The 25,471-nt window shown below is 42.3% G+C and overlaps 1 protein-coding gene across 2 annotated transcripts in view; it reads left to right on the top strand.

The window, feature by feature from the left end:
• Nucleotides 1-8,817: 8,817 nt before the first annotated feature.
• LOC103355670 (cGMP-dependent protein kinase 1) overlaps nucleotides 8,818-25,471 on the top strand; it is an 85,376-nt gene continuing 68,722 nt past the window's right edge. Inside the window, exons 1-2 of one of the 2 annotated variants that reach the window (XM_008279543.1) lie at nucleotides 8,818-9,074; nucleotides 17,805-17,971. In XM_008279543.1, the coding sequence (XP_008277765.1) occupies nucleotides 8,818-9,074; nucleotides 17,805-17,971 (424 nt within the window). Of the gene's footprint in view, nucleotides 9,075-12,307; nucleotides 12,882-17,804; nucleotides 17,972-25,471 lie in introns of those variants that run through there. The other variant, XM_008279542.1, reaches the window with a different exon arrangement.

The following is a 25,471-nucleotide window of genomic DNA, read 5'->3' as shown; positions in this document are numbered from 1 at the left end:
GTGTAATAGGTTTGAAATGTCGTGTTTAAATATACAAATCAGGTATTAGATGAATTTAAAAATGTCCTGATTTGCAAGTTCCCTGCCAGTGGAACGGTGGATAAAGCAAAGTTTGTCATTTTGTTGACACATTACAGTCAAATATTTTTACAGAGGACATTTTCAATCTGTTTTAACCACTCCATAAATCAGATAATATGTTTTGGGGAATTAAATATTCTATAAATTAGGCTATGGATGATAAATGAGTACACCCCTCTGTAGAAACCTTCATAATGTAGGAATAAAATGGAAGCCTTGATGTGTCTAACTGGTACTGAAGTGGAGATTTCAGACTTATAGTATGAGAAAAGAGCCTCATTTGTTGTCTTTAAGGATGTATATTATAAAATTCCATCTATTTCCATTAAAAAACGCTATTTCTGGATAAAATATTCAACTAATAAATATCACCGTGAAACTCCAGTTGCCTATTTGCATATGTTTTATGTAACTTTAGACACAATTTAGTAAAACAAACCCCTGAATATGCACTTTGGAAGTTGTTTTTCTAACCGTCTGAAATAAGACATGTTAAGAAAGCAAAATATCCCAAAATCTAACAGTTGGCCAATGCATGAAAAACAATGCCTGTTGCCTTCAACTAAACTGAGTCAAATAAATATTAGTAGTTACTGAAAACATCACTGCAAACATGCTAACAGGGATTGTTCTGCTGCAAACTTCCTGGAGCTAAGCTGCCAGAAAGTGTCTCATTTTGGAAACTCCGGTGCTTTTCTTGGCCTGAGCGTTGCAGATGATCTGTCAGGTTCAGTAAAAATGTACCTAATTTTTCAGCAAGATATCCCAGCCTGAAATGTGCTGTAAGAGACAAGACCATTAAGGGGCTGAGGCGGCATCCTGAATCGAAGATGTTTCACAATAGAGTCGGCTCATTGTGTGTAAATTTCTTTCTGGACCTTCGCAGAAAAAAAAAGCCTGAAATGCTTTGGCCCGGAGCCTGACATATAGCCACCATATGGTATGATTTACACCCAGGGAGGAACGTGCTCTCTCTCCAACTAGTTTCCATTAACCGCATTCCTTGCAAACAGCCCGATAACAGCACGCTACGAGGTCCCAGCTCTCCAGCGACGTGACTCATCACTCAGGTGTGTTTACAGCTTATCACACAAGAAAAAGAGGCTTCTCCGGAGACGAAGTACCCTCGCTTTGCAACTCCCTGCTTTGAGCTCCAAGGAAAAGTCATAGCAGCTCATCCTCTCAGGTAGTCACTCACCTCAAATGTGCCACGGGTGACGACCTTTTCAAACATGCTTGGACTTACACAAACACTCAGGAAGCCATGTAGGCAGAGACGGAGAGAGTGAGACATTGTTCACGAGCGTGAGCTCAGCGAAGGACGTCAACGGGGTCATTTCATCCCGCGCAGAACCATCAATTATATCTCACCTCCACCATTATATTAGTTTGTTGCTTTAGTGCGGCGGCTGCACAGCCATCTGGTGTGAAAAAGGGGGTCATTTGTTGTCTTCCAGCCTCAGATATGAGAGGGATTCTCCACAGCTTACATAACATGCCTCTTTTCACTCACTACAGGCAAAGCTTTGTTCAATACTCGAGATGGGTATTAATAATGTGATGAGTGCAGTGCAGGGATTCAGTTTTTTTTTTTTTTCTACAGATGTGGCAACAGGTTTGATTCAAAACGGAGCAACACAAACAAACTCCGACGACCCAGATGGCCTGACTGAAATGAATAAATTGTTATATTTACACCACAAATTAGACACATGGACGCAACCTGTGGTGCCTGCCTCGCTGCACCTCCACATGCCTGACACATGCAGGAAACTCTAAAGTAAACAGTCAGTTCTTTTTTTTTTTTTTCTGTCATGGCAACATCACAACTGTTTTTATCACCGCTTCTCGACTGTACGCTTGTCAGACGGCTCGGCACAGGCGTGAAGAGACGTCTTGAGTATTATTGGAGGAGCAGAAAATAGTCCCGCTTCAAATAAGCGAGCGAAAGAGCGCAGCCTCCCATTTTCTCCCGGAGAAGGAGCTGACATAGGAGTCATCTCAAGTGGACTCGGTGGAATGACAGGCTGCGGGAAAGGACTCGTGACGATAGCTGTCTGTCTGTTTGCGTGCTTCCTCCTGTTACACATATGCCCACTGTGTTTATCCATGAAGCAAACACTTTGAGATGCATTTATTTATCATGACCAGAAAACATCAGCAGACCAATAAGACTGGAACCAGCAAGAAAATATCTTTTTCCAACTAAAAGTTTGCTTATTTTACCAAAACAAAAAGTCTTTGTGCATCATTTTTGTTGTTGACGTGAATGTGAAATGTGTGCAAGAAATTACCGTTTCATTATTATTTTCAGTTGATGTTTTGTTGACAAAAGGTGCAAATGAAAGGCTCCTGGATCACTATGTTGAGATTCCCATCGGAGTGCTTTGGCCCTGAGCCTCAACAAAGTAAGACGAGTGAATTGACAAAACATAGCCTTGTTGTTAGATTGTGAATGTCATTGTTTGTCCTCTAAAATACAAAAAGCATTTTCAAATCTGACTCCTCTAGTGCAAGACCACTTAACTGCAACAAATCATTGTAGAAGATTTATTTTAGCACTACAATGCTTTTGAAAATATAGTGATTTAAGTTACGTTCAACTGTTGTGGTTGTAAAAATTAATCCATGGTTACGTTGTGGAGGCTAACGTGAGGCGGCGCAGGGATGCACTGCGCTGTGCCCTGCAGCTGCTGGTCAACTGGTTGGATTCTGTGTGGCGCTTCCATGTTTTCTTTGGCTTCCCTCCACACTCCAAAGACATGCATAGTGGCTTAAATTGTGATTCTAAATTGGTGTGACTGTGCATGGTTGTCTGTTTCTGTTTGTGTCCATGGTGAGGCTGCCTCTCGCGCCATCCCCCCTGCGACTCTATGCAGGGTAAAGCGAGTATAGCTAATGTGTGGATGGATGGGAAATCATGGTCAGACTTTAAAAACGGTCAACGCTGAATGTTGGTTGGCGCCACATAGTCCAAGAATGTGTTGTTGACCCATCCATCCACCCTGACAGTCCCAGCGCTGATGCTGTCGATCTATAGTTGATCATTGTCTGATTCCAATTTTCCAATTTTATATTATTCTTGTTCTACAGGGTGCAATTTTCTTTTTTATTTTATTTTTTGCAATAACTTTTATATTTTGTGATATGCCGCTATTTCAAATAGCTGCTAAACTGCCGTTTGTTGTTGTTTAACAATGACAATGAATATCTATTCTATTCTATTCTATTCTATTCTATTCTATTCTAGTCTATTTCTGTTCTGTTCTATTCTATTCTATTTTAATGTGTTCTATTCTATTCTAATCGATTCTATTCTGATCTGTTTTATTCTAATCTATTCTATTCTAATTGAATATATTCTGATCTATTCTAATAGATTTAATTAGAATAGAATAAATCTATTCTATTCTAGTCTATTCTATCACATTTTTCCTCTTCTCCTCTTGTCATAATTATCACAGACATTAGAGAGCTTTGTCAAATGAATAAGATGTTAACTGTAATTAAATGTTATTGGTGTATGTAGGCTGATTAAAACTATTACCAGCACATATCTGCAATAATATAAGAACAGCATGTCAAAAGGTTAAAGCTAAACTAAATTTCAAATCACTTGCCTGTTTTCCAGAACCATTAATGTGCTTTCGGTTTCAGCATTTCAACTCCATGACTTTATTTTATGTGCTGTCTTTTCTGAACTCTCTGAGCTTTCTGTTTTTGCAGAATTTTTGCCATGTGCCACATGTGATTGCGACTTTCCTGCCTTTTCAAACTGGGGAAGATGTTTTCTTCATGCGTGGCAGCGATTTGAGCTCTCAGGGCCACCGTACAACGTGACTGAGGTCTTAACAATGTTAGTCAGCCCTCACACCTGGAAGATGACGGGAACGCAGCATTCCAACCAGTGACCCCTGACCTCCTGTTCACCTCCCAGACACATTTCTTCCCTCAGTGGCACCAGACGAGGCATCGACTCTCACACTCCCTGTCCTGTTGTCTTCACATCACACTACGGTTTTCTCTTCTCACAGTCACAGTTCTGAGTGTTAGATTTAAAATGCTTTGTTTCAACATTAGCCGTCGTTCTTATTGTATGTAGCACTGAATGAATACAGCTCTGCTACTAACAGCACACTGGACCCACTATCACTCTGATAGTGATGGTTTTCTTTTTTTCTTCTGGCAAACAGGATGAAGACCCAATTTTTTTCTTGACCTTTTATTTTTCACAGCATCAAGTTCGAGTGAAGAGCAGCAAACAAGATGAAAATAAAATCATATGAGTTTACAGTTCCGGAGAACATTTTGCTTTCACTTTGTTGGCCTAGCTGCAATAACCCTCTTACGATAAAAAATGGCCCGAGAATGGTTCTTGAAAATCTGAAAGGAGTGCAATATTTTTCAAATGTGGATGGTATTGAGGTCCCAGAAAGTTCCTGTAACCATACATCTTAAAAACATGGTCTTTGGTTGACATTTCACAAACTTTAAGGACATCTAACATCACTAATGTTTGATGTGTGGCAATGATAACAAGTCAAGGTTCCAGTTTTTTGCTGTTTTGACAAAACTGAGATGAGGATTCAGTCATAGGACCACAAAAACTGTTGAGCATAAGAGTCTATATATTAGAATTATATGTGCAGACTTCCATTTTGCTTACATATTGTCTTCATGTTGAAATTTAACACCATGTGAGGCTTGTTTTGCCGTACCAAAAGTTCCCATACACTCAATAACATGTCTTCTATTACTCCCCAACACTGTCCACAGTACAGCTTTTCTTCTCAGACTTTACTCATAGTTTTAAGCCAATATGTATTAGAAAACTGACAGAATATGTACTGACACAGATTTGGTTAAAGATTAGTTGTTGGCGTCACTTACCAAACATCTTCTGATTGCACCTTCTTCGATATAAAGATTAGAGACCTTCTTTTTGATTTTTATTTTCTTTAAAGCAAGTAACTTTAAACTGTTGGTTGGACGAAACGATTTTGATGTAACTTGAGCTCCTGTGGTGGGAATTCTTTGCTATCTATGTAGACTTTTATTGATTATCCACTGATTCACTGATAGCTGGAAGCGTTCAGTCAAACTAAAGTTTCCACACAAGCGATTTTTTATTTTTTTTTGTCAGATGCAGCAGAAAGCAGCAGCAAACACAACACAGATGCAGGTTATTATCACTTTTAAAGCTGATAAGGCAGATTTGCTGGCAAACTTGCTACAAACCCAACAGATACGGCCTAGCTTTACCATTCACTTGTGTTTTTCTGCACATGCCAGCCAGCATTTACTCTCCTTTAGCTTCGGAGGACATATCCGTCTGGACATCTCTGCAGTTTGGCAGGTAGTAGCTGTAACAGTGAGTTTATCTGAGCTTTTGTGGTTGGTGTCCTGCTGCTCCGTGTGGTCGAGGAGAGTGAACCAAAACAATGAAAGAGTGAGTTCAAAGACATTAAAATGCTCCTCAGAGCTGAGTGCTAATTCTTGGGTTCTTGACATACAAGCAGCCATGTGGTTCGCCGTTAAAATCTATTGATTACAGCTCCTCCAAAGACGTTTAGCCTCGTCTCCAATAATCTGCCGCGTTCGACTGGGAATTTATTGATAGATTAATCAATAATGGGAATAATAATTAGCTGCAGACATAGCTTAATTACAAAAATTACACAAGAAAGACACGTTCTCCTCACCTATCTGATTTTGACAGTGCTAATGCAGGAAGGCAGGAAGGAAGTATCATTATTGCGTTTGCTAAGTCAATTTCCTGAACCCCGTCTATCCATCTGCAGTGTGAGCCGAGCGATCAATCGGCAGCTCTGGATATGATATCATGTTACAATGTGAGACTGCGTAGATGCGATGTGAAGCTGCCGTGCGAAAATTGCTGCTGAAGTGCAGGATTTGCTGTGATTTGCCGTGGAGAGAGGCTCTGAAGTAGACTCCTCCAGGCTAAAGCGTCTCTTCTGTCCTCACCCCCATGGTGCCTTTCCACCTTCCCCCAGAGCTCATGTCACGTCTCGGGGGACTGGCAGGCCCGGGCAGGCGTCCAGCTGGTGGCGTCTCGCTGGGACCAGCGGCGGAGGCATCATCGGTGGGGCTCCAGGGGGAAGATTCTCCTGAAATGTAACAACACACTCCTCCTATCGTTGCACTTACAGTAATCACTTCTAAGGTTTCCATGCAGGCTGCCAGCGCGATCACGTTCGAGCGTCTGCGGGGATTTCGGCTTTGTGAATGGTTACATAAATCTTTGTATATGTGTGTGTGGGTGATAATGATGTGCAAGCATATGTCTGGGTATACCCAAGATACCGCTCTCCCTTTCTTTTATCTACTGTATGTGTGTGCGTGTGTGTGTGTGTGTGTATTACAGGAAAACAGTGACTAATGTCTGCCCTCTTCTCTTCCGTAAGCTGATCTGTCCCTGAGGCGAACAAGAGGGCACCGGATTTTCTCTGCCCAGAGAGGCTGCAAAGACGGCATCATGAAGCCTTTATTACTGCAGGCACACTCAGCAATCATGAACCCGATGACGCCCGTGTGCGGCCGCTCTCGCGTGCGTCTGCCTCTGGGTGCCATGAGGTCAACTCAGCGTCCATTACCTAACCCACGACATCCAAGAGAGATGACCCATGTAGTGCTCAGACAACAAGCTGAAACTGGTAATGCAGCATTACTCACTCTGTGTAAACATGAAGATAGTCGGGCTGCAGAGGCAACTGTTTAGGGCCAATGATGCTGATATGGTCAATGTGACAGTGTGTTTAAACCCTCATGGTGTGGTAATACTATACGATCAAAGACACTCTAATGAAAAACTAATTGAGGATATTCTGCATCTTTCCTTTAAATGAATCAATGCTGTTTTCTTGCATAAGATTTCAGTCGTGCTCTTTCCGTCTCTGTTGACATAGATAGGGTCACTGAAGGTGATACTTAATTTACCACTGTCATAATGGACACAGTGTCTGCTGCATACATAATTAATCGATCACTGTTTTCCACATTGATAACAGCACGACCCTGAACCTCAGCTCGTCTTTGAGTGCTGGTTGCATTCACCTCGCAGTTCACACAATTACAGTGCCCACAGAGACGCTAAGAAACGGCATTAAAAGCAGCAGATCATATGTGTTTCATGGTGAGAACCGCAGCAATCTACACCTGATAATTCTCAGTGCAATTATCAAGCGTGGACTTAGGAGGAGTTATCACAAGTCTCACACGGGAGAGGAGGGTTTACAGCCAGCTATCGTGGGAATATTCTGCATTTGGAAAGCTAGAGGTTTAAGTAGGGGGAAGGAAAATGTCAAATAATGTGTATTAAAACTCTGCAAATAGATCTATATTGCCACGCTTTCCGGCAACAAGCACTCGTCTCTAAGCCCAGTAAGAGGTGGTTGGAATAATAAGAAGGCAAGCAGTAGACAAGGGTGAGATATGTTGAACTACACCAGCAAAGTGAAGATCTGCTCACTCTATTTTTAACTCGGAATCTTAATGAAACATCCCCCTAGCGCCCATGAGCTAGCTGTTTCTTTTTTTCTTTTTTTTTCTCAATGAATTCATTCAGTTGAAACAGATTTAGGCAGTAAAATGAAAAATGGTGCATGGAAATGACTGTCTGTGTTCAGTGATTAATATTAGAGCGAGACAAGTGATGATCTATTGCTGAACTCTGTTCAGTCAGTGCCCGGCAACACCGAGGATGAAAGTAATGAGCACTGTTGCCACAGAGTGTAATTACTGATTACTCTAATCAGTAAGATAACACACTCGCAGACTGTTTTGTAATTAACTTTACTTTATGTTGGATGCAAACAATAACTGCTTCTTTGTTATCTTGTGGGACAACGGAGCATCAATTTTGCTGTTGATTTTACATTTATTCTAGAGGGAAGTCTACTTTATAATGACTTTTTTGGTTATGAACATTTATGAGCTCTTTTGCATTCTCCAAGACATGAATATAAACAAAAAATAAATCTCCATGATGATGCTCAAGTGCAAAAAATGTGCCACTTAAAGCAGGGCTTACTTTCACTTTACTGGTTTCTGCTTACTTCCTTAAAAAAAAACATCTGACCATTGCAAACAAGCGCTAATCCACTGTCCAAAGAAGCTGGCAGCCTGGGAGTGCGGGACAATTGATTTCTATTTTGCAATAGGTTAGGTCAGGGAGGTGATGTGTGCGCTTTTGTCGCTCACAGGGGGGTCGGGGTTGAGCGGATAGATGGTAAACAAATATTTGACAGCAGCAGCAGCGGCAGCAGCAGCAGCACTGAGGGCTTCCTCTGTGGTGTGTTTTGTGCAGCGTGAGAGGCGGTGAACTACAGGAGTTTGTCTCGGCTCTTCAGTGCCCAGTTTTTTGACGGCCTGTGAGAGGAAGAGCTGCTCGTAATTGGTTTCTCAATGAAGGATCATCAGCGGCTCCCCGGAGGCTCGGCGGACTGTAGCGCAGCGCTGCTCCACCAACCGTCCGCTCCTCGGCTCTGAACACCGGCTTCGCTCTTCTGAGATAAACAAGAGGGCAGTGAAGGGGACCGAGCATCATCACCCTGCGAGTATTTTACAGAAGTGTCAAGCAGAGAGAGAAGAGGGGGTAAAAAGGGAAAAAAAGAAATTGTGATCGCGTTTTCTGAGACACCGAGCTGGGAGTGTAAAAAAAAAAAAACAACACATCGAGGAGATAATCGCGGCAAAGTTTTAACGCACGATTTCAACATGAGTGACCTGGAGGACGACTTTGCCAAGATCCTGCTGCTAAAGGAGGAGAGGATACGGGACTTGGAGAGGCGGCTGGCGGACCGGGAAGACGAGATCCAAGAACTGAAGAGAAAATTGCACAAATGTCAGTCTGTTCTGCCCAGCGCTCAACTTATCGGACCTAGGACCCGCAGGGCGCAGGGCATCTCCGCGGAGCCCCAGACGCACCAGGACCTGTCAAGGCAGTCGTTTCGGAAATATGCCAAATCCGACTGGTAAGACAGTTTTTGAGCAGGCGGTTGTACTTTATTCCTTCTGCTACGCCCATGTGTCTGGTTTTTTCCCCCACTCTAAAAATACTGCTTTGAGTGTTCTTGTCACGAGCAGGATCAGAGGAATCTAACATGATTAGGAAGCAAAAGTGGAACATAAAGATGAATGTGCTTGTGTTGCAAACTCACTCACAGGTTATCGTGGCTCATCAGTGCCCCCTCTCCATGTAGCATATTTTGTTGCATATTTTCTATATTCCTTTATGTTTTTTTTTCCTCTAAATGAAAGGCTGAGAGGTTTGCCATGAATGGACGAGCCACTTTCATTCTTGGGGGCCGATGACGCAGCTCCAAGGCGAGCTCCAGAAAAGAGCTCCTAATTGATCAGATCCATCATGGCAGTCCCACAGGACACAGACAGGAGGAAGTGCGATGCATTATTGGCTTTTAGTAGCTGGACGCTGAGGACCCGAAGTGCATGTCTGAGGATATTTAATACTCCATTAGAAAACGCTTTGTTTGACCATATGCTTCCTTCATCACCTTTAGGTGCTCTTTTTTGGAGGGGTTCACACAGTGTAGTTGTCCTTATTTTGAGGGATTTCATGAGAGGCCTGCGCTTGAATAGTTACCACTTTCATAGTTGTAAAGTTGGACAAACTCTATCTTTTCTTTTATTCCCCTGTCTGTCTTCATTATCAAGGATACATGACTTGATATACTGATGTCACACACACACACACACACACACAAGCAGTCATCACTGTGTTGACTCACTTAGTCCAACAGACAGTAGGGTTAATTTTATTAAGATGGCGAGACAGTTTCCAATCTTCATTTGCATTAATAAGTGGCAAACAGGGAAAGTCCTCATTTGGGCTCATTAGCTGATGCTCATTGTGTACCTTCAGTTAAACACAAAGAGTCCTGAGGCAAGAATTAAAAGAAGAAAAAAAAACTGTAGGCTATAGAAGTCATGAATGGCCCCGGTTCAATGAGAAGTAATCACTAACAGGCTCATATTCAAGATGAACATAATCAAGCAGGCTAATCATATTGGCAAGCTTTCTGTAGAACCAGAGTTTAGAGGAAAATGGTCAAATTTGCACACTGATGATGCACAGAGAGCTTGAATGGGGCTTCAGTGGACAAACAGCCTAATTGCAAGTGACCATATATATATATATGTATATGTATATATATATGTACTGAGATGATTGCCACCGGTGCCTGGAGGGGAGGGCGTCCACCCAAGCCGCCGTGCCCGCTGGGCCGCCATGGGGTCGGAGACGGTGTGACCCCCCATTAGACTCAGGACGTGGCACCAGGCGGCGGCCCGCCCCGCTCCTCGGATTACCGCAGCATGGAGCAACGGATCCTGTTTCTATTGATCTGCATAGGAAAAGGGCTGAGCTGGATGGCTAGAGAGGTGAAATTTAAAGCGCAGAGGTGCTTTGAAGGACAGTGGGAGGGCCTTTTTGATGATGGGGAGGATGCAGGGATGCAGCCTGACATCTCCAGGCACCTGCAGTTTCCTGATATGAAGTAAACTTTGCTGCTGCTCGAGCTCTGTGCCCCTGCGACCTTTCCCCAGACAAAGATAAAAGCAAATTTGTTTTTAATTAGCTCAGAGGAGGAAAGACTGATTTGGCATCATTAAAGAAAAGAGTGTTTGTATTTAGAAAGGAGCACTACAAGACAAATCTTATGGGAAAATTATATGAAGCGTTCATTTTAATGACTTAAACAGACAGTTAGCTCTGCTGATTGTTGAACAGATGTTCCTCGCAGTTGCTTTATCTCGTTTAAAGTTCTCACAGCTGATGTTCAGCCACAGTGTTTGCCTCTGTGATGTCTGGAAGCAGGTTTGACACTGTGCTTTGATGCTTATGTGCTTTTGTTTTTGCAAATTCTCGTACTGTGGAAACCTTAATGCCCATACTTGTTTAATCACAGGCCTACACGTTTTTACTTGCTCTGATATTCTAATGCTTCTAATTAACTACATACATCAAAAACAGTCTGTTTCCTAATGAGATTGCTGTGATGATCCACTAATGCAATATTACCAACTCCAGTGCAAGATCATTTAACGTCATTAATCATTTTTTTGCCACCTTCTTGTTGCTTCCCTGCGAGTTGCTCTTTCAACCCACCACAAGAGGGCAGCTGTGATCTTTTATTAGACCTTCTTTCCCCATCCAGGCTTGTTTGCATGCTTTTTGACAGGAAGAAGATGCCATATACCACCACACCAAACACACCCATCCTCCCTGCCCAGGAAACCACTCCTTTTTGTCCTCACTGTCCTGCCCTGTTGGCACAGTAATTACAGTTTTAGCCCCAGTAGCTCCTCATTCTATCAGATTGTCCTTGGCAGTTTATCCTTCTCTGAATGCATCCAGAGCGCATGAGGCCAAATGCTGTTCGCTGAGCTTCAGATGACTCATTGGGATAATGTGGACAGACACCAGCGGTCCTCAGAGTGCACACAACACCAGATTAGATGGGGGAATGCGGAGCTGCTGTGGGGAGTCGTGAGCCTCACTATCATTGCCATTTTCATGTCTGCCGTTGGGCACTCTTTCAGATAATAATGTTTTGCCAGTGGCACATTTCTACTTGCTCCAGTTTGGAATCTGTCACAAAATTAATAGTTTCTACACATGGACTGGTGAAAAGTTAAACTATTTGCCTTCCAGTGTGACATGCATTATATACCCCAAAGAATCACTGAGGTTCAAATTGGAAACAACATTTTCTAATATTTTCACTTTTTCCCATGTTGACACAATATGACACAATATATAAAGTTTTTTTTTTTTTCTCATTCTGATATGCGCAAATGAGCCCCCGTCCATAAGTGAAAACTGTTTTGTTTATTTTCACATTAAGGTTCATTAAGTTTTCCATCACCTTCAGCTTCCATTAAGGCTCCGGTGCTCATCTATTTGTAACTCAGCAGCCTCGGGGCGAGTTACCGAGGTATAATGACATGATTCTCCGAGCAATGGCTTTCTCACTGACTCCATTATTCATGTGAGACGAGCGCGACTCTCCGTGGAGTGGCAGACTGCACTGTGCCACAGATTCCTGTAGGCGCCCTTCTCGCAATGCGCTCTCTCCGGGTCGCAGCCTGACGCACTCGGGGAGGACGGTCCTCCGCTGTCACATCGCCGAGGGAGGGAGGAAGGAAGAGAGAAGAGAGAGAGGGAGAGAGAGAGGGAGAGCGACAGAGACAGTAAACTTTGCGTGATTGTGGCTGAGACGCTTTATGAGCTCACCTTGGCAGTCGCGTCAACGTACCTTCTCCTAAAATCTCCAACATCTCCCCTTGTGGCGGCGGAGAATCCCCCCCCTCAGGAGAGAACGGGTCTGCATCCTCTGGAGCTGTTCATGCCGGATAAAGTTTGTGAGCGGCGTGGTAGAGGAGAGAGGATAAAGATTCGACTGCACACCTTTCGATAAACTTTACTGGGAAGTCGCTCGTCGCCTCCAAATTGACATGGGAACCTTGCGCGATCTCCAGTACGCGCTCCAGGAGAAGATTGAGGAGCTGCGCCAGAGGGACGCGCTCATAGACGAACTGGAACTGGAGCTCGACCAGAAGGACGAGCTTATACAGAGGTTACAGAACGAGCTGGACAAATACCGATCCGTTATCAAACCGGCAACCCAGCAGGTCCAGAAGCAGACTGAGCTGCAAGAGCAGCAGCGGACGAAGAGGCAGGCAATCTCGGCCGAACCAACTGCCTTCGACATCCAGGATCTTAGCCATGTCACCCTACCTTTTTACCCCAAAAGCCCACAGTAGGTGTCCGGATTCATATTTACTTTTAACATTGATCGTCATAATATTTTGCATTAGCTGCTGCTCCACACTGCGCTCAATCACCTTTCTAATTCCTGTGCGTAATGGTTGCATGTGGCGCAGCAGGTACTTCACCTGTAGCGCACAGGGACGAGGAGGGGATGCTCTCTGTTAACACACGCACGCACACACGCGCGCTCACGCACACATACTCACACAAAAGCAGACAGTGGATTAGATGTGACACTATGTCTTCAACTATGAGAAATTCGAGAGAGGAAAAAAAAGGAGAAAAGAAGCTGTCACCAGTGACAGTTATCAATAGGATTATCAGCAGCCTCAGCGATCAAGAGCTGTATATCAATAAGCCCAATCACTGGCTTACGTGAGAGAGAGAAATGAAATGCCATCCAGTGACAGGGAATTATAGGTTTAGAGAACTGGTGGTGGCAGATCTGTGTAATGTACCAGTGCCTATTTTATACAAGCTGTGATTCTGTGACAGGCAGTCTTAACAGGCGCTGTGTGCATGTTTACCTTATGATTGGTCTAGACCCAGTCTGCCTGGCTTTCTCGCTCTCCTCTTTGCAAACTCAGTCTCCCCTGCTCAACTTGATCTGCAACAAGAGGTCAGGATCTCAAAGTAAAACTGCCACTAAAATAGCCTTAAAAAATCCAACTGGTTTGAACTTAAAGGCTGAGTTATGTTGAACCAACATGGGCAGGAACAACATCCACCATTCATTCCACAAGTGAATTAAAAAAGTGGATATATTAAATGTGGCAAATACATTTTCAAATCTGGATTAGTGGGACACTCAAGCCACTTAACATGAGCAACAAAAATGGAGTGTTTCAATTTAAATTGTCAGGGTATTATGCACTTTTAAATATAGCTTTAAAGGACCAGTCTCTACTCTCGTGCTGCTGTTTTGAGTCTAAGAGGGAAAAAAATTACACCCTTCAGATTTGGCAGTGAGATCAGATGCGTAAGATATGAATGTCATTATTGTGCCGACACACACAAACAAACAAAGCTCCAAGGATTTCATCAAAGCACATTCAAAAACGAGGGGGGTTTCTTTATTTGAGCTGTGAAAGGCCATTAGTCTTTGTTATACCTGTCAGCCATGTGTGTTGGAGGAAACACACAAAGCAGATTCTTTTCTTGTGTTTTGTTTTGGTTTTTTTTTGTCTCATTCTTGCAAATAAATGGAAGATCCTGGACACTGGCTTGAAATGGCAGATGCAGAAAACTCTCTGGAGTGACCATGTCATTATGGTAATCATCTTTGGCCTTTTGTTGTGTGTGCCATTTCCATTAAGAGATGTCTCAGAAACTCTTAGCCAGACCTTGACTTGAAGATAACTGTATGTGAAAATATCCATGCAGAAATCCATTGGCTTTACCTGCTTTTTTCCATCCAGTCCTTCAGAAAACTGGTGGATTGTCCCGAATTCTCACTTCTTTTTTTGGTATCTTGACTGCTGATGAGTTTCAATCCATTCAGATATCAAAGTCGATGGGAAAGGATGCGTCTCAGATTTGACAGACTTCAATTCATAAGAAAAAGCGACCAAATTCACATGTGAAAACTCAGAAGTTCTGAAAATCTGCTTCTTCTTACCAAGAGGTTGTTTGAACTTCCATCAAACCTTGCGGCGGCAGCTTCAATATTTAGATGAACTGCCCCTTTTCACACCTTTCACATGGCAGGAAAATATTATTTTGTTTAATATCTCACTTCTAATAAGCACATACGTAAAAAAAAATATGATTGAAAAGCAGACAATCTGTTGAAGGCAAATGATTTTAGAGCGTTTGGACACTTTTCTCTTAGTATTTCATTATTCTGTTATCATTTTTCAATTTGTTTGGACATCTTTGCTTGAACCCCTTGCAAAAGTTAATGTTTTTTTAAAAGATACAAAGCAATTCATTTGAATCCGAGCAGTTTAGTTTTTGTTGTGCGACTCTTCAAAGTTTAATTTTGTTATTGCTCAATTGAGAATAAAGAGTTTTTTCTTTTTTTTAAATTCCTTTTTTAATGAAATACGCAAGTGCCACCGTGGGCTAAAACTGCTCCATTACAGTTTCATTTTGTTTCGATTATTGAAGCGTAGCGATAGTGCCTGTTGGAGTTGGCTAAATGTTTATATTTTTCTTTCATTCTCACCCACTTTATCATCTTTACAAGACCCATAGAGCATTCTTTACACATAAGCTATCCATCCCTCTCCCTCTCTCTGCCTCTTACTTCTGTTAGCCTCTCCCACTTTTCTGCCACCCCTCTTCTTTTTTCCCCCTAAAAGAGCATATTTTCTCCTTTTAAGGAAGGCTGAACTTGCTCAGCCCAAACTTCACTACTGGATGAAAGCAAATATATCATCCTCACAAAGGAGAGGGAGGCAGATGTTTTTATAAGGGTCTGGTAGGAAGATGTTGCTCAGCGATGGCTGCTATCAAGGATTGAAACGGCTGGAAGTCTCTTGGGTGTAAATGTAAGAGAAACAGGGTCAACAAGGCACATTTCCAGGGGACTGGAGGTCAGCTATGGGAAAATGTTGGATTTCCAGCTTGCTCCTATTAGTTTAGTCAATTGCGTGTGCGTGAGTCTGCTGGCTCTGCGTGAAATGAAGCCTATTTTTAAGTGTCACCAACAGGGCTTCCCACCTTTATTAAGGTTGACTACACAAAACTTAATGAGAGCTGTCAACATTAAATCCTAATTATCTTCTCCCCCTGCTGAAAAACGAAGCAGGCTCGAACATAGATTGCTGGGTAATTTAAAAATAGGTGCAACACATCAATCATCTATTTTTAAAGTTCAAGCAGCAGCATTTTTTTGACTCTCAAGGGCAGAAAACAAACATCTAACAGGAACTTTTGGGTCATCCAGGTAGCTCCGATGGAGTAGTGCAGACATGGTTAAAGTCAAATAATATCCTGCAGGCATGGATGCTATTTACTCCACAGTCTGGTATGTCTTACTCATAGAGGACCAGAAATGACTGAGTATTTAAGGACAACAAAACTGCTAAAGAAAAGCATTTGCATGGCCTTTTAGGGAAAAAAAATAATTCTCATTCTTTGGGTTTTCCAATGAAATGTGACAACTCGTTAATGTTGGTCTTCAGTAATTTAGTTTCTCAGTTTCATATGTAAGTGCTAAAAGCAGGACTCTGCAGGCCTTGAAACCTTAATTGAAAATTTATGAATGTGGAATGCAAAAACACAGATTATAGGAACCACTCCATTGATGTTTCCACATTTGACACTCAACAAGACTGCTGGTGCAAAAATGACGCACTTGAAATGTGTAGTTGCCGGTGAAGGTTAGAATTTTTTGGATTTACGTGGTAGCTGCTTCTCAGCGGAGATTGGCATCTCTCATCTCACTGTTTGGGGAGTTTTTCATCTGAAACAGCAACACTGTTTCTCTCTCAAATTCGATAGCGCGTCCCACGATTTATTGGAGATGCGTTTGTGACCTTAAAAGTTCAACGTGAAGAGAGGTAAGATGCAGACTATAAAACATTACCTCATATACACATGAATTCGCAGAGGAGTTTGTTGTGCTTTGTTGAAAACACAGACATGGTGTTCAGCATATAAATCTTCGAAGAAGAAAAAAAAAAAAGCCTGGGCACTGGTGATATTGTTGCTTCAAGTTTTGTTTATGCAGTTGTGTGGCTCGTGAAGGACTTTGCTGCTGGCTGGCAGCCGGGCAGAGAAGCCTGTGTGCACTGGGAGCACTGCTTCATGAATGCCTTCCAGGTTATTTGCCCTTTTTATCTATAAGCTCTTCAGGTGATCTGCGTCAACAATGCACCAAGAAATCAGTTCCCGAAAAGGGCATGGAGCACAAAAAAAAGGCAGGAGGCAGTGACTCTGGATCCTCTTAGCAGGGAATTGCTGTTGCTTTCTGTTTTCATGTATTTGACTCAAAAGGCTTCCCTTCTCAGTGGGAGGTGTCTACGTGCTGGATTAACCCTGATACATATTATTAACCTCATTCATATAGCTGACACTCCGTCATAGCCAGCCGTGCGGCACGCCGCCGAGCATCTCAGACTGCGGTGATGACATGCTTCAATGAATGAGTGATCTTGACTCACTGTTCAGGATCTGCTCCGCCTCTGACTTCCCTCCCGTCTCTCGACACTTCTTTTTGTGTGATCGCTTTGGGCTCGCGTTGACGTTGCAAACTCCGCTGCACCTGGCCTGCTTTGACCTGTTGTCAGCGCATGGACACCTTTTATGTACAAATATCTCTCCTCTGGTACACCAGCTGCGTCTAATTTGAGCTCCTGGATTTAAAACGATAATTTGACATGAGCTCTTTTGTAATGTTGTCAGCCTGTTCATTTCCCCTGCTCTCCCTTTTCGCCCACCTCATAGACAACTCTTGCACCTTAACAACTGCACATTAGCTGTACAGTTAATTACATTTTCTTCCTCCCTTGCATAGTCATTGCAGAAAATACTTACCTGTGGATTGCACTAATGACTCTGCAGTCTGAAGGCCGAACTGGCTTTCAGGAGTGCAGCCCTGAATGGAAACAATCTGCTTCCATTAGGCATGGATTTAGCTATTTATTGACTTGTTCCAGTGTTTGGTGCGAATAAAAAGGTTTCGCCTTGATGTCTTTGCAATGAGGATATGTTTTTTTTTTGAAAAGCTGCTGTGCCGGTTGAGAGAGACTGTAATTGCCTTAGAAATAAGCAACATGCTGAAAAGGTCACCATCCTTCACAGGAGTTTAGAGAATATTTTGATCTTCGGTTTTGTTCGAGGTGTGTGTGTGATACCGCCTCTTCTGTCTCTTTACCTCTTTTTACAATCAATAGACACCAGTGCCATGTGAATTTGTGTTTGGGAAAGTCACTGCTTTTACAACGACGCGCTCGTTTTGTTTCAGGTCCAAGGATCTGATCAAGGAGGCCATCTTGGACAATGACTTCATGAAGAACCTGGAGCTGTCGCAGATCCAGGAGATCGTGGACTGCATGTACCCTGTGGAGTATGGAAAGGACAGCTGCATCATTAAGGAGGGCGATGTGGGCTCGCTGGTCTACGTCATGGAAGGTAAAAAGCACACACGCACGGAGGTAAAATCCTGAAGGTGCACGAATCCATTCAAATGAAAACCACAGGTAGAAAGAGCACAACGACTCTAAAGAGGAGTGTGTAACCTCTCGTTTCAACAAGACTTTGTTGAATCGTTTGGCACGTGCCTGTCTTTGAAAGCCTCATCATGACAATCAGGGAAAAAGAAATGAAAAGGCATTATTGATGGCTTTCTGCGGGGTGATACACCAAAACCGAAAACTATAACACTTTGTGATGCTGTTTGATTCACTCTTGTCACATTGATTTTATTTTGTGCGATGCTGCGTGCCTGCTGAGTCCTTTATGCTTCGTTCCTTTTTAGCAATATTGTTTCAGCATGTGGCTTCTTTTCTTTTCTTTTCTGTTTTTTTTTTTTTTTTTAATAGATTGAGTGAGAAAACTCTGATGACAGAAACGACAGCAAAACATCCACTTGGCACTAATGGGATTTGTGAAAGGGCATTTTTGCTATTTGTGACAAGTGATACTGCAGTAAAATGATCAGACAGCCATTGTCCCTGACAGCAGATTTGACCTTGGACAAAGTGGCCTCAGTCAATGCATGCACGATGTAACCGATCTTTATATAGAGGTGAACTTGGACATTCATAGACATTATACCAACTAAATATAGAGCGTATAAATGAATATTACTGCTCGACTCCTTCCTAAAAGCTTCTAACTCGCATTTTCCGCTGACATACAGTTTCATGAGAAGTGTAACTAAAATGTAATGAGCATTAGATAGTTTAATTAGATTTGAATGTTGTCGATATGTATGTTTGCAGTTCCATTCTTCTGAACACAATACCTTAGGAACGCTTTGAGGGAAACATTCACCTGGACTCAAGGATGAACTGATTAGAATTTGGCTGTCAAGGGCCAAAAGTCAAAGGTCATTGTGGCAAATTACATTTTTGTCCATAACTCAAGAATTAATCCATTTATCTTCTTCCACTTACCTGGGGTTTGGTGCTAGTGACAGCATGCAAAGCAAGACATTCCAGACATCCCTGTCTGGGGGTCTCCTCGTAGTTGCCTAGAAAATCTTCAAAGGAAGGTGCCCAGGAGGCGTCCTAATATGATGACCGAACCAACTCAGCTGGCTCCTTTTAAATCCAAATGTCCCAACTCCACATCCTATCTCTTAGGCTCATCCTAGCCACCATATGGAAGAAATCGATTTAGGCTTCAGTCTCACTCTTTTGGCCACTACCCAGAGCTCGTGACCACAGGTGAGGGTTGGGAGGAAGACTGATTAGTAAACAGAGAGCTTTGCCTTCTGCCTCAGCTTCCTCCACATGCTACCATGGTTCAGCTCAAATACATTACTACTGACAAGCCTTCTGTCCATCTCACGCTCCGTTTTTGCATTACTTGTGAACTAGATCCAGAGATACCTAATTTTCCTCTCTTGGGGCTCGAGAAGTCATATTCTAATGATTACAAAATGTCACCCTTAAGTCTAATAGGACAAAATGAGGGCATGATGACATTTTATATCCGAAGGTTAAAGGTCAGCTTCATTGTATATTGCATAATGAACTGCAAAAAACATTTTCTGGCCAGTACTCAATGCCATAACACAGTAGCAGAAAGGGGAGACTGTGACAGTGTCTCACATTTAGCCCAATACTGAACTGGTGATACTAATCTTGGGTGCCCACCTTGACTCTGTGGTGATGGTATTGATCTTTTGTGCTACCTGGTTGAAGAAGTGTCTGAAGCATCCAAGTTTTAGAATTTGGCAGCATGTCTCTCATTGGAAATTATTCACTGGACTCATACATGCCAATATTATGATATTCACTTAATGCCTTTTATCAAACAGCTTCAAAAACTTCAATACAGATATTATTGGTCCAGAAAGACGTGGATGTAAATTTCAACTTGGCTGTTTGACGTAAGCATACATGCACAAAGCAGTGATTCTAATGTAGGTGATATGAAAATACTTTCCCTAAAACCTTAACGACATGGCGGAACAACGAGAGAGTGAAAGAGCATAAAGCATCTGCCGAGGCTGTGGCATTTAAAGGTTAATATTTTACTAGGAAGGATGAATCAAGAAAATTGATTGTTGCCTCTTTTGTCAGCCACCTCCTTTTATTATTGGGTTGCCAAGACATTTCCCGGACATCCCACTCAGCCAAACATAGTTAGGAATAGATTTGCGGCAAAGTACGGGCTAAAATAAGATAAACGGCATTTGGTTCAATTCCACAACAAATTTGTAATTCTATAAAAACATACTTTGCACTCGGATCTCTTCAAACTGAGGCAGGTGTTACGACAAAACGTCCCACAGCTGTACTTTGCGATTCTTTCTGAGCGCTTAAGTACACTTTTCACTTGACTCAGCAGAGAAACGCTGCTTCTTATTTTAATATAATTGTATTGTAGTCACAGGAGCCATTTTCCTGCAGATGTGAGTGTGTTTTGCTTTTAATAACATCGTACTGAAGTAGAATGGAAATTCAAGGCCTATCTTACATTGTGCTGCTGCTTTGTTTACGTAAGTAAATGATCTGAGTACTTTCTCTATTTACATTCCTGTTGCAATAAGGACACTACTTGTCGCCCTTATCTTTCGCTGTAGAGAAGTCAGATATGTAAAGAGTTTAACTGGTATAATGTAAATCAGATGCAAAACTCAACTGTGGACTGGACACCAGTAGCATGAGATGAAATGTCAGCATTTATGGAAGTATTTGGTACTGCAGTAAAATCAATTGTATTTTTATGTCACATCAATTCCTTTAAAAAAACAAAAAAAAAAACAGACATTATATTCATGATAATTGCACCACCGGCCTGGTAGAAAGCAACAGTTGTGGACAAAATCAGGAAAAAAGAAACGTGTGAATCTCCAGACAGAGAGCCTAAACACCTGTGGTCTTTTCATCGAACACTGGTCAACCATTATATAGGTGGAAAGATTTCAATCTCGCCCAGTGACGGAGGCTCCGAGAAGATGATTGCGCCAGAGGTGACTCGTCATGCTAGGTCACAAATGAGCAAGTGTGACACCGACATGATGAATAGATTCCTCTTGAGCGAGACAGAAAGAGAGAAACGAAAGATACGAATCTGTAAGAGAAATAATTGTTGAGGGGCTCTGTGGTTACCTCTGACAGTGACAGAGGAAAGAACTGCCACGTAATTGGAAATAGGGCCTCAATTCAATAGCGGTCATATGACACTAATATCAAACGTTTGGTTAATTATTTTCCATTTTCAAATCCTCAGGGCAGACTTAACAAATTTATCTTCAATGAACATTATCGTTTCTCTCTGGCTGGCCCTAACTCGTTCCTGTTCTCCTTCTTGTTCCTTTCTCTCTCGTGTCCCTTGCCAGCAGTTTTCATCCTAACTGTCCCCGGCCTTGTTTTGCATAAAAACAAATGTTAAAAGCATTAGCCCAAAGGGGGACGACTTTGCACCAAGGTCTGCGGGAGCCCATCACACTCAGTGACTTTTTAATCCACGTTGACAGGATGTCTGACTGTGCCATGCCATGTCAAACACGCAGCTGCGTCGGCTCAACATTGTACACCATTTTCCCAGCAAAAAAAAGTGTTCGCTGCTCAGGTGGTTGTGTCATTTATTACAGAGACTTGGCAGGCTGGTTGTTGACGCTTTTGCCTCAGGACTGACAGTTAGCTATCATCGTGTAGCCTTATTAGGCACATGTAAGCTGCACTAATTCCTGCACCAGTAGTAAAAATAATAAGAGGTACATTGAGTCATTGCTCTCACTTTGAAATTGTTTTAAATACGAGAGTGCATAACTTATTCTCCCCTCCCGGTGGACTAGATTGATATTTCAGTGAGGATCACAGCATCTCTGTTTTAACAACCTCGCAGTAGTTGTGTTTCAGATACACCTGATAATTGGAGATCAGACAAAACAAGGGCTGCAGAAACAGAACGGAACGTGGCATTGGCTCGCTGCTATGATGAGGCTGCCCGCTTGGCCGCGGCTGCTGTAATGAGTGTTTGTTGTATTTTGGTCGCTTCCACTGGGCTGTAGCTGACATCGGTCCTCTTTAAAAATACTGATTGCTACAGAGACAAAAGCTCACGTTTCCATGGCGATGGGATGGGTTTTTGATTGGTTATCCACAACGACCCGTACAGGTGGCTAATGATGATAATAACTCGTATAATCACATCCAATTATGATCAAGTATTTTCCCCGACAGTGAAACCCCATCGATTTCTTTCGCAGCAGCCGTCAGTCAACTCAATGTAATGAAACTCGGTTTGCTAATTTGAATATGCAGCGCTGGTTCTACCTGTCCTCTAGGAGAATGTTGCAGGAGCAGGCAGAGTGTTAAAGTAAGCTTGTTAGAGCATAATCCTCAGCTTTGAGAATAGAGATTTGATTATTAGTTTTAAATGGCATGAACCCACTGAACACTGGGCTTTGGACAAAAAGCAAATCCATGAAGAGCACATGATCCTTTTAATCTATAAATCTCGATTAATTCGCCCGTCAGCTGGGGAATTTTTTTTTAAACGAGTCAATAAATGGGTTTGTGTTTTTACCCAGAGTAACCTCAGATTGGAAGCTGGCACATGACGTGAAAAGTGGCTGACCTTTAGGTGTAATATCAAAACTGTTCCAAGTAATTATATATATATGTCACCATTGACTAATCTGTCACTTGTTTTCACAGTTAATCAATTTGCCATTTGATCTGCAAACGATAAAACAAATCTCATCCAACACCACAGTCCGTCCCATCAGTGGTCCAGAACCACAACGACAATTCATAAAGCTAATTTCATAATCGACAAAGAAACCAACCAAAAAGCTGAAACTGAAAGCTCTTGTGTATTCACACAAAAGAACTGCTCAAATGATCAGCTAATTAAGCATTTGACAAATAATTTCAGCTCTGCTTCACATTTTCATTTATGGCTTGATGCTTTTAATTAAATGGTAAAAATCATGACTGTTCTTCTGTGCCAACCCCAGTTTGGATAAGTATTTAAAAACCGAACACGTCTCATCTGTTTGACAGCTTCATCATGATAACAGGATGCGTTAAGGTCTCTCCTTACTTGTTTTCATGTTGCCAACTTTGCATTTTTTGGACTATTGCTAAACATTCCTACCTAACCTTGCATTTTTCACTCTGCGTGAGAAACAAGAAGATTGCAAGAAGAAAAAAAAAATCCAAGCCAGGAAGTAGCATGCATACCTGATATTGATTCTGAATTATGTATTTATTTTTTTGTCCATTTGTTAACTTTTAGGCAAAACTAGCCGACCGTCCTCACTGTATATTTCATTAGTTTTACTAAGACTACACGGAGGGCAGAAAGAGAAGTGAGGAAAGTGAGAAGAGAGCTAATGTTACAGTGTGAGTCAGCCCCAAACCTCTGCTCGCACGGCATTGACAGCTCCGTTGACAGGCTACCATATTCAATGCAACCATTGATGCACTGTAGACAATTTTATTCAGGTGGAGGTGTTGAGGGGATTTGAGAGTACATCCAGGATCTGACATTTTTCCCCACAAATTGGAGTCCCAATTATTTTATTTGACCTGCTTTTAGGCAACGCAAATACAACCCTCTGACAGATTTCTTCAAGAGAACGTGTTTAAAGTTTAAGTGAGGCTTTAAAAGCATTTTTCAATGTGTGAATATGACAGAGGCGAACAATGCGCTGCTTTGAGGTTTATGCCGAACCGCTCCTGACAGTCATTTTCTTTTTCTCCTCCTTTTACTGAGATATACCTCAGAATAACAATGAACAGCAGTGTTTACCGACTGTGGCTACATGCGAGTTCCTTTCCGGGTTGTGACTCCTTATCACATGACGCTCGGTTGACTTGGCTGTGTGTGCACCAGACACTGATCTGTTTGCGCCTATCACTAATCAAATGTAAACAGCATCGGGGAAGAGAGGGGCACAGGTGTCTGTTTACATTTAATTTCATGGCATATTTTATTCCGCGATAATCCCCCTTTATAGCTTCTAGTAGCAACTTATCACCTCTCTGTCACCTTGCACTCCACCTCAAAGGCTGCCTTAGCAAAACATTGCACGAAAACACATCATCAGACCTCCAGTTTTATCTGTTTTTACACTTAAATGGGATCCTAGTAGAAAATGCATTAGTTCTGCAAACTGAAAATAAACAATTTAACCACCTAATCACAAGTCAAGAACTCAAGACCAACCAGCCTACCATCTGACCGAGCACGAAGCCAGACAATTTCCCTAAAGAAGCTAAATGAATTAATGTCTCTGTCTGAGACTCTGACAGCTGTTACGGTTTAAAGGACTCATCCTCTTGCTGTGCGATCGGCTGGAGTCTTCAGAGAGAGGCTTCCTGTGCCCACTGGTCAATGAGGCAGAGTAAAGGGAGATGGGCTCCTCGCTCATCTTGAGCAGAGCTTAGAGATGTAATCACCAAGGCCACCTGGGTGTGACTCACTGTCAAAGGTGTGAAAGGACACAATTTGTAAATCAAATTAGCAGCACTATGCGCTGCCTCTTTTACAGCGACTCATACCTTAAGTTGTAACTACTACAACCACAGAAGCTACCGCTGTTAAACGATCAGCTGGGCTTTGTAATCACTGTGATATATTCGCATATTAATAAGGCGATCTGATAATAGAGTATGCACTGGGTTATAGAAACGTGAGTGCACAAGCCCATCGCACTGCATTGTTGCCTGGCAACTTAACTAATGCAGACTTCAAATTGTTGCTGCTGTTGCTGTTAAAGTAGCATCTTGGGGAAAAAAGACTCGGCGCAGAAAAACGTTGAGGCTCACAGATTTTGGTTTGATTTGCCCCCGAGACCGCAGCATGAAGCCAGCATTCAATACAATAACTGTACAGCAGCCAATCGCTGGGTAATAATGAACCATAACTCACTGCTGAGGCTCAGACACTCACCCACTCTGCTGAAAAAGCATCTGAGGGAGCCCAATTTCAGCAACTCACGACTAAAATAGAATGTAAGATCGACTCTTGAGTGTTTGTGTTTGTATATGTGTGCTTACTTTAGAAACACGACCTGCAATTGCGTCATTGACAGGAGACTGAGCCGCGCGTACTGCACGCCGGCCCTCATGATTACTTTAATGAGGCTCTCAGTGGAGGTTTATTAAGGTGTCATCTGGGGAAAAGGTGAGGGGTCTGTAATTGGAATGACACACATGTCAAAAAGCACCGGCAGGATCAGGTGGTTGGCCCGTATCCGTCTCCTTAAATGTGGTCGAGATACAGAAATCAGCTCAATAATGAAGTAGAGGCAAGTGCAGAGATGCTAGTTGCTGCCTATTAGATGGAATACAGGTGTGATGACATTTTTCTATGCTGCTGCTGCTGCCGCCTCCTCAAATGTCAAATCTATCTATCTATCTATCTATCTATCTATCTATCTATCTATCTATCTATCTATCTATCTATCTATCTATCTATCTATCTATCTATCTATCTATCTAT

The sequence above is a fragment of the Stegastes partitus genome, unplaced genomic scaffold, assembly GCF_000690725.1.
Source record: "Stegastes partitus isolate 25-593 unplaced genomic scaffold, Stegastes_partitus-1.0.2 Scaffold163, whole genome shotgun sequence".
NCBI classification, from domain to species: domain Eukaryota; kingdom Metazoa; phylum Chordata; class Actinopteri; family Pomacentridae; genus Stegastes; species Stegastes partitus.
Note: the sequence above shows the minus strand (reverse complement) of the source record. Positions and strands in the feature narration are given on the sequence as shown.